The sequence below is a fragment of the Notolepis coatsorum genome, assembly GCF_963971535.1.
Source record: "Notolepis coatsorum genome assembly, chromosome: 15".
In the NCBI taxonomy this organism is placed as follows: Eukaryota; Metazoa; Chordata; class Actinopteri; order Aulopiformes; family Paralepididae; genus Notolepis; species Notolepis coatsorum.
Window position 1 is genome coordinate 57,034,792 of NC_140179.1, and position 10,517 is coordinate 57,045,308.

Consider the following 10,517-nt stretch of genomic DNA (forward strand, 5'->3'; position numbering starts at 1 on the left):
GCTCCGGGTAGGACAAGGTTTGGACGCGTCTTTCTGGCTTTACCTTCTATATGTTTTGTAAATAACGCTGTTTTCCATTACCGCCATACCAACCTGAACACGCCCGATCTCGTCCGATCTCGGAAGCTAAGCAGGTTCGGCCCTGGTTAGTACTTGGATGGGAGACCACCTGGGAATACCAGGTGCAGTAAGAAAACGTGTGTTGCTGCAATACATTTGGGATACGACGCAAGTTTTGTGTGAACTGTCTTGTCACTGGTAAATAGCTTCTCCGGGCATATCGGGTTGTTGTTACAGATGTGAAAATGATCTGGTTGTGTGAGAAACATCATGTGTGTTGTTATGTACCGTGTACTCACAACTAAGGGGTAACTAACCTATGAAGCTATGCTTAGTGACAAATGAGTAAAGAATTTTCTTTTCTCAGCCTGTGATGACAATGAACAGTGTGTTCACATATTAACAGGTTTTCCTGTTTTAACTGGCCGTATTAAGGGTAAAGCAGGAGGATTGTGTTTTCCCCCCGGTTCCCTGGGACTTTTTCATCCTCCTATCAGACATGTTGTTGCACTACATTGTGTCTTTTGTGTGGTAGGGATGCGATGTAACCCTTAGCTTGATTGCTGAGGTTGTGCTAAAACTGCTGGAGAAACTTTATTTTCCTAAAATAAAAGATTGTTTGGTCGCTGTCGTGTGTGCTTAGCAAGGCCTGTGGCCGATACTAATCGAGAATTATGTATTCTCTCATTATGAAAAACGGCGTTCCTCTGTAGAGTGTTTTTGCCATTTTTTGTAGGTGATGATGGGTTGTGTGTGTCATGTGACCTACAACTGGGTTGGACTGGCCACAGAAGCACATGTGTATGTTGGACCGGGGCTCTTAGAGAGCCCTCTCTATTCTGTGTTTTTTCCTTAGTAAAAATCAGATAGCAGGTTAGCTCATGCGCTGTGTGAAGCTGTCAAACGCTTCATAGAGCTGACTATGACTGTGTCATATTCTCTTTTTGTCATTACATCGTATCATGGGTGTGGGGTCGTAAAGGGGTGAACTGGTAACCTTTCCTCTCCCCCTTGTTTCTGTCGGTCAGGGGTACACCCCCTGTCCTTCAAGGTTCCTGTCACGTTGCGGTTCGGCACGTTACGGGGTGGGGGGGGGGGGGGGGGGGGGGGGGGAGTTTCCTGGTCCCACGGCCTGGAATATTGGGCGTGTGCACCGCAGAAATTCCCCCGCCATGGAGTACGTCACCGTGCGCGTCTCTGTTGGTAGGACTTCCGTGTGCTGTTCAGGTCCATGTGATGGATCTGTTTTTGGGGGGGGTGGTCAGGGCTCCTCCTCACCAAGCGCCTATTCGGGCCTTCTGTGAGTTCGGACTCCTCCTTCCATGTGAGGGAGCCTCCATCAGAGTACAGAGCCTTCCTCCTCAGATTGTCAAAGTGAGTGGACCCTCTAGAAGGTGTCCTATTCTATTGTGTATGTATTCGATTCAATTCGATTATTGAGTGTGTATGGGTTCAGTGCCTCTTCCCCGGAGAGCCCTAAAACCAATTTTTTACATGGCTCAAGGTGCAATATATTCTTTTCAATCTGTACAGCTCGTGTGGGAAGTCTCTCTGGGGATCCCCGTCTCCTTCCTATGGGAGGGTGGTGGGATGTAAAAATGTGAAAAAAAATTTCCCCCGGCTGTGTAGACTGGGATACATACTGTTGGTGCTTCCTTCTTTTCTATTCAAAAAGTGTTGGAGTTAGGAAGTGTCACACCCCTCTTGTCGTTCCCCTGGGCGCCTTGGGGATTCAATGACAGGTCTAAATAGCCTGTTCATTGATGTGGGTGTGTCCCGACGCACGTATAGTGCTAGCTCGCTGTAAACAGGCGACTGACTGGCACGCCTTGGTTGCTTGAGGTTAAAACGGCGTTTTTATAAAGCAACTGAGATGGGGTTTTTTCCTCTTCCGACGACCACATCCCACGACCTGGGTTGGTTATCGACGGATTCTCGTTCATGTCTGGGGGATGATGACGGAATGGATCTGAACATATGTAGAGGGGTCTCACGCCCTTGGGGTGGGCCACCAGGCGCGGTTCGCCTGAACGTCTGGGTGGCGCCTTCTTTTCATGTTAAGATCGACACGCATATCTGCCCTTTCTCCTGGAGTAGGCATGTCGGCGTGGTTAGGGCACGGGACTGGTTCTGGTCACGCTGGTCTGGATCAGATGAACCCGTTGTCCGCCGGGGATGCAGATCTGCTGTTCTGGTACCCTGAGGGACTTGGGCTTTTTTCAGGGGGAAAAATGCCAGTCGGTCCGGGTGTCACAGGGTTAAGCGCTATGGAGACCCTGGTTGGGTACGTTTTTACTCAGCACTGTCGTAATGGCTTACGGCCATGCCAACCTGTACACGCTCGATCTCGTCGGATCTCGGCCGCTACACAGGTTGGTCCTGGTTAGTACTTGGTTGGGAGACCGCCTGGGAATACCAAGTACGGTGTGCTTAGGGGCTGGTTCTCCATTCTTTTTCGCTCCTCTCTCACGCATGGCGAAGAGGGGCCTGTTGGGGTGGTCTTTGACCTCCTCTGGTGACCCTGTGCTTCCCGTATCGCCAGGCCCGGTCCGAAGTAATGTTTCGTCGACCCGTAGGCCTGGGTTAACCCTTTTTTGAAAACTGAAACACTTGTACTGCGGTATAGCCGGTGTATACCCGCAGGTGTGTTTTGGAGTTTTTTCTTGAGGGGTTATAGGAACAACCACCGCATTGGGTAACGCCAAGGTGGTTGATTCCCTGGTGTGTTGGAGCAGTGTCAACTCCCGGGTTCACCGTTTGAGGGTGCCCCTGCACGTTCATGACGTCTGCCAATCGTGTCAGCCTTCTCTGCCTCAACCCCTCTGGGTGGGTTTTTTTTAAATGGAGGCTTGGTCATGCAACACCGCCAGCTTACACTCCTTCCGCCGGGGCGGCTGTGTTCAGCTGTCCCCTCTGGCGCCTGTCTCGTCCGCAGTCTCCAGGCTAGGGTTAATAGCCTGTTGCCTGGTTTTTCCCCGGTGCGCTGCCTGCTTCCGTTGGTTAACCTTTTTTGTGTGCTTACGGCCATGCTGACTGCCTGTTGCAGGATCAGTGTGCCAGGCGGTGTACTATTGGGGGGACGGGGCCCGCTCGGCTGAGGGGCCTTTGTCCGAATACGCTGGCGATGTGGGGGGCGGGGCACTACGTGCCCACCTGGTGGGGTCTTGATGCTGGCATCATGGACATCTCCGGGCCCCCGTTCCAGGGGGTCCAGTCCCTTGGTGGGTCTGGGTCTTCCTTCGCGCTCCGCTGCTACGGCCTTGCCACGGGGTTGGGTTTGCCCTTGACCCCGTGATTCTGGGGGCAGTAACAAGGTTGTTTCCCTCTGCTCGTTCCCGGGTGGCATGCGGGTTGTGTGTGTGTGTAGTCGTGGGGTCAAGCCATGGTCTGCTCACCCTGTGCGTTGAGTTGCTTGAGTGCCTCTTCGCACGGTCGGGTCCGTCGCCCTCCCGGTGAACCTCTAATAGGGGGAGTGCCCTCCATTAGGGGGGGTCGGGGGGGCTCGGCCCTCCCTGGTCTGATGGTTGTGGGGGGCCTCAGCAGGGTACATTTGTCGAGCTTCTAGCTCCCGCTCAGCTCCTATTATGCATGAAACGCTGAGCGTGAGCTAAGTGTGATACAGAATGTTAGGTTATGACTATAACCAAGTTCTGTTAACACTTAGTGAACGCTCAGCGTCTAGACGCTGCTGCAGGCCCTTGATTTTTCATTGTGATGAAATTTGTTGGGAAGGAGATGAGTGTGTGGCACCATCCCTGCTTATATAGGTAAGCGGATGGGGGTGTGGCCAGATGAATGCGGGCATTAAAGGTACATTTGTGAAATGATTCAGTGTATATATGCTGAAGCGAGATATATGCATGAAACGCTGAGCGTTCACTAAGTGTTAACAGAACTTGGTTATAGTCATAACCTAACGTTTTCCTTTGTTATAACAGGTAAAAACAGCAATAAAAAGTATTTTTCTTTTCTTTTTGTTGCGTTATAATTCCATTAATGCAACAAACTGTGTGCTATAAGTATAAAGTATAATAAATCGCAAATTACTTTGGGTATGCAATTGTCAGGCGTTTTATGCTAAATGTGGGGTATGCTTGGGGATATATAAAACGTTATACACTGTGTAATCTTCATTTTAAGGGTAAATAGGTTGTGCGGCTCCCTGAGCATTTTATTTTGTGGGAGGGGGGAAAAGTGGCTCTTTTGATAGTAAAGGTTGCTGACCCCTGGGTTAACCCTTTCACTGTGACAATACAGAAGGATAACCCTTTCACTGCCACATGACAATGGTTTACCCTTTCACTACCACGCCACAGAAGGTTAACCCTTTCACTACCACACTACAGCCGGTTAGTGTGGTAGTGAAAGGGTTAACCTGTAGTGTGGTAGTGAAAGGTTAACCTTCTGTAGTGTGCCAGTGAAAGGGTTAACCTTCTGTAGTGTGGTAGTGAAAGGTTAACCGTCTGTAGTGTGGTAGTGAAAGGTTAACCTACTGTAGTGTGGTAGTGAAAGGTTAACAGTCTGTAGTGTGCTAGTGAAAGGGTTAACCATCTGTAGTGTGGTACTGAAAGGTTAACCTTCTGTAGTGTGGTAGTGAAAGGTTAACCTTCTGTAGTGTGGTAGTGAAAGGGTTAATGCACGTACACACCGTCCTTTTCACAAACCCAAATAAAGGCAACTGAACCAGCGGTCTGAATGTGGAAGACATGCGGCACAGTGACTCACCACAGCTGTGGCCAGGTCTGCTCCGAGAGACGTCCAGCTGAGGACCAGGGTGAGGACCCCAAACACCATCATCCTGTGGGGGAAAAACAAGTCGCTTTATGCTTAAAGCCTGATCCGTGATCTCAAGTTTCAAGTTTGTTTTTATTTGTCATATATAAGGTACATGTACTTTACAGTGAAATGCTTGAGCCCCTGAGAATGTGCTTCATACAGTAGATAAGTAAGTAAAAGAGGAATAACACTATACAATATACAATATAATATACAAACTAAAGTACAACCTAAGTACAATCTAAGTACACTGAAGTAAAAATGGAGACAATGAGGTACAGATGCAGACAATGAGGTACAAAAATCGAAATATAAATGTAAACAAACACCAAAGATACTAAAATGATGGTAATAGTAATAGCAACATGTTTTTATTCTGTAGTTGAGCTCTATAGGGATTAACACTAGACAACATGTAAATTATCTAGTGAATTAAAGAGAAAACTCCTCTTGAACACACACACACACCACACACATGAACACTGCACTGCACCTTAACCCATTCCCTGCCACCACTTTGATCATCTTATACCATTCTCTGCCAGTGCTGTAAGTCTATGGAGATGTTCACCTTCTTTGCAGGGCTATAACCTTTTAAATTGTATTGCTAAATTGACATTACTATGGCCCATTCAACATCGATTATCTATCGTTCAGGATGTAGGAACGTTTTACTTTTTCATTCACACATTCATACGAAAATACCGTCTAGAGTATAAATATGTTTTTATCGTTTTCTGCAGTATTTCCTAGAACGTGAGATATAGACACAAATGCATATATTAGATTTTCAAATGCCGTTTGATACCGATGCACGCTATATAAAAAATGTCAACTGTACATGGTCCTAAACGTTATGACTGATCATCTGCGGGTGAACGGAGGGGGGGGGGGGGGTCGTTTATAATTCCGTGACCGACGTTAAATGATTTATGTAGTATGGGTGATATATTGATCAGAGCAGTTTGTATCGAAAATGATAAACAAAAACGCTGAAACTCACGTCAGTCTCCTCGTAGCGTTGGGCGATGAGAGTGGAGCAAACAGATCCCAGTTATGTGATGTGGATCGAGGCGATCCAGTTCTGGTTTGTATAATACTAATATATGCCCAAATCATGTAGATTATTGAGTTATGGCAAAGATCCATATCCACGGTGTATGTCTTGAGTCCCGGGACGATAAACGAGTGGCCGGACGGAATTAGGGGACGGACCGAGCTGCAATGGGCATTTCCGGTTTGGCAACTCGCCGATCAGCCACCAGGTGGCAGTATTGAAGCGTTGCAGAGTTGTGCTGAGTCCTACAGCATCAGTCAAGACTCCCCGTGAGTGAAATATGAATACCATGGCGAAAATATGAAATATGAACTTGAAACACGTCGTACGCCGTTATTGGCAGAATTTGCATGAACTTGAAACCCGTCGTATGACGTTATTGGCGGAGTAAGGGTTAACACATTCGGGACGGGCCACGTATATATCCGTGTTTCGAATCCATGCTTAAGGGACCAACCACGGATATCTCTGTGGCAAGGTTGTTTTGGCTTTTATTACATTTTAATAACCTATTCAAGGTCGCCGAGCTGCACTGCAGATGTACCCTACTCTTTGAATTCGAAAAAGTGCATTACCAGCCAGATCCTCTTTGGGGCGCTGTATCGATAATGCAGTGTTCCCTGTGGCAAAAGTTGTCTTTTTTTTTTCTGGATTTCGAATGTAGTTTTCTACTCACCTGAAGCGATCGCTATAGACCACCGTAACACTTCCGGGATTCTGAAATCAGGGAGGAGATTGCGGGGGGGTCAAATGAATGGATGTGGACGAGAGCCGTGATGGAAGTGGCTGCCGATACGGCTGTGGGGGTGCTAGAGACATGATCGAATAGACGTTTATGCGCCTCGCTCTCCTGAACACGGCGTGACCCATAACTAATCGATCAGAACTAAATCGGCAGAGAAAAAGCCCATTTTAAAGCACCTATTCCGCGTGGACATGCGCAGAGTGCCCATGGAGTCTGGACGACGCGAGATGACGCTCGAATGAATGTGGACTGTTCCATCAGAGGGGGGAGCTTCGATGGTCATGTAAGTGGCTACAGACCGCTGCACTTAAATATAAACATTCGTCTACCTGTAGACTCAATGAGGTAATTGTAGATGTCGCCATAACAAGACGCGTCTGGCCATTTAGTGGGATCATTTTTTCATTATCCTGTTCGGCTGGCCATCGAAGCTCCCCCCTCTGATAGAACAGTCCACATTCATTCGAGCGTCATCACGCGTCGTCCAGACTCCATGGGCACTCTGCGCATGTCCACGCGGAATAGGTGCATTCAAATGGGCTTTTTCTCTGCCGATTTAGTTCTGATCGATTAGTTATGGGTCACGCCGTGTTCAGGAGAGCGAGGCGCATAAACGTCTATTCGATCATGTCTCTAGCACCCCCACAGCCGTATCGGCAACCACTTCCATCACGGCTCTCGTCCACATCCATTCATTTGACCCCCCCGCAATCTCCTCCCTGATTTCAATGTAACGCGGAAGTGTAGTGGTCTATTGCCTGTTGCACGGAATACGTTTTGGATCGCGGATTTCACGATGCAGTAAAGGAATTTATCATCAGCCAATGGACATATCGATCTACCAGATGGCGATCGATAACTTGGAAATGGTGTGGGGGATCCAACAGGCTCATGGTAAGATATTTTTCACGTAAATTACATGCTGATCAGAGCTTGTTATGATACTCAACCAGCCGACCAGCGTATGTAGCTACTGAGACGAACACGGTTATTGGTAATCAATCATCAGAAACGACGTCCCCCGCCCCCCCGATAAGTCTTACTTATCTACCGTTGACTGTTGGAATTAGTCCACTGCAACCCTGCCCGAGCCCGACAGGGCCCTACCCGACCCGACGGGTTCGGGCTGGGTAGGGCTTTGTTTTTAAATAAATAATTCGGGCTCGGCCGGGCCGGGCAGCGCCCTCTTTTTCTTTTTTTATTCCGCGCTCAGTATACTCATATAACTAGGGTTATAGGATAACCTTACGTTTCTGTTTCACTTTCATGCCAGCTGTCATCACAGATCAGAGAGTCAGAGACTCGTGTCTCTCTGAGTCGCGATGGATAAGTTAACAGATATGGAATTAGGGAAAGGGAGAGCTTTTGAAAGTTCCCAATGCGTCTGGGAAAGCTGTATTTTTGGAAACATTTGGATGTAATTACCGCAGGGAGAATTCGAGGACAGTAGAACAGGAAGGACATCAACGGTGGATAGTGGACCGAACGAAGTGGTTCAATAACTTCAATTGTTGTTTGAAGTTGGCGAACGTTTTAATTTGTTCTTGGATGTAGCAGCTGGTTGGCGAAGTTTTGTTAACGTTATTCAACGCCAGACGTTTTTGTTGCTGACGTCAACAGCATGGTGGGTGAGTCCTGATTTATTTTATAATTGGCTGCTGCGGTCGAGTTTAAAAAAAAATTATTCAGGCTTTCACTCGGGTAGGGCTTCAAATGTTGCATTACAGTCTGGCTTATTTTCGGGCAGGGCCTGAACATCATGGGCACGGGCTGGGCACGGGCCTAATTTCAAGGCCCTTGCAGACCACTAGTTGGAATACAATGTTTTAACCTGAAAGCAGTGAGAATTAGGATCCTCAAAAGACACCGTATTGACAAGCTATTCCTCATGGTGTGTCTCCACTCCAGTTGTCATAACTCTGTCTATAAACAACAGATAAAGTTTTTTTCTGTTACATTTCCCCTACAGGTAACAAGGGACATGGTTTAATAGTCGAGTCACTAAATCTCGAGTCTGAGTCGAGTCTCAAGTCCCCAGTGTTCGAGTCCAAGTCTGAGTCACCAAAGAAGAGCCCGAGTCGAGTCCCCATTACCCTAGTCCGAGTGCAAGTCATCAAGGTTGAGTCCACTCCACTCTGGCAATCAAAGAGCTGACGTACAAATAAAAAAGGTCTATATTAAACAAAAATTACACAGCGGTCACCATTTCAAAGGGAATTTATTTACTTTGTGACACAATAGTCAAACAAATGCACTAGCCATCAATATCTTATGCCAAATGATTATGACATATTACAAAAAAATAAACTGTATTTATCAATTAACAAGTCTGAGTCCTCGTCTGCACCTTCCGAGTCCAAATGCAGTCAATGCTCGAGTCCAAGTCCAAGTCTGAGTCATCAGTGCTCAAGTCCAAGTCGAGTCACGAGTCCTGGTCTCGAGTACTACAACACTGATGGGGACAATATACGTATGTATGTATATTGTATATTCCTCTTTACTTACTTTTTTACTTTATTTTACTCTCTTACTTACTTTTTTACTGTATGAAGCACACTCTCAGGGGCTCATACAGAACCAAGCAATTCACCGTAAAGTATGTGTATTTTATTGTGACAATTAATAAACAAACTTGAAACTTGAAAAACTTGACACCATGGACTCGAGTACTACAACACTGATGGGAACACCATGTTTCTCTGGCTCCTCGCACCAAACCTCGGACAACAGGCAGCATACCAAACGTTCTCAAAGTGCATACTGCCCAGAGCACCAAGTGTTCTCAAAGTGCATACTGCCCAGAGTAAGAGGGAAAAGTTGACGGGCTGATTATTATTATTTTTTTTACATTTAAAAAAATAGATTCCAGAAAACATCAAGGATGCTACACAAAAAAGTCAAGACTTATTTCCATTGTGGTCCTTGGTCTCAGACAGACAAGCAATACAAAACATGACCACAAACTACATAGACATGTACATTTTAAGTGCAGGACAACGTAGCCACAGACAACAATGTATCAGACAACATTTTCATGCATTTTAAAATCTAGTTTTTAACATTGTCGAGGAGCTATGATTTGACTTTTTTCTTAAAATTGTGTCGGCTACTAGTGCATTTTAGCTGTGAAGGTAGCAAATTCCAATGTGTGGCTCCCCAGAGTTTAAAAGAACATTTGCCCATATTTGTTTTGAACCTTGGAATACACAGGTCGGCAATGCTGGCTCTGGTGTTCTGGGTATGCATGTCCCTATTCCACTGAAAATAATTTGTAAGATAAGTGGGGGGCCCTATTGTTATAAATGTTGTGAACTATATTGAGCTAAAGTTGAACGGACCTGGCTTCCAGAGGGAGCCAGCCCAGCAACTGGAAGTGTTGTTTGCCCACATGTGCTCTGGAGGCTAGTCCTAGAGTTAATCAAATGGCTCACAAATGACCAATGGAATTAGTCCATTTCATGATAACCGAGCTATAGGATAAGAAAAAATTATATCTTATATAAGCAAGAGCCGGGCGTCTCCAGATGGATTTGATGCACATTCACTGTCTCCCTGACGCCGAGTCTGCATGCTCCCTGAACGCAGGACGGCAGAGAGCGTTTAATATTCTTATCAGCGTCCAGCAGTGGGAATGCAATGATCATGCACGCAGACTTAGCTATATTAATAACCGTTCCCTCTGTCCAGGGAGAGGGAGAGGGAGAGAGAGAGGGGGGGGGGGGGGAGAGAGAGAGAGTGAGAGAGAGAGAGAGAGAGAGAGAGAGGGAGAGGGGGGGGGAGAGAGTGAGAGAGAGGGAGGAGAGGGGTAGAGGGAGAGAGAGGGGGAGAGGAGAGAGGGAGAGAGGGAGAGAGGGGGGAGAGAGAGAGGGGGGAGAGGGA

General features: G+C 46.9%; 1 protein-coding gene across 1 annotated transcript in view; it reads right to left on the reverse strand.

The window, feature by feature from the left end:
• ttyh2 (tweety family member 2) overlaps positions 1–10,517 on the reverse strand; it is a 260,383-nt gene that overhangs the window by 70,058 nt on the left and 179,808 nt on the right. The window contains 1 exon segment of the mRNA XM_084330305.1: positions 4,786–4,858. Coding sequence (XP_084186431.1) covers positions 4,786–4,858 — 73 coding nt within the window.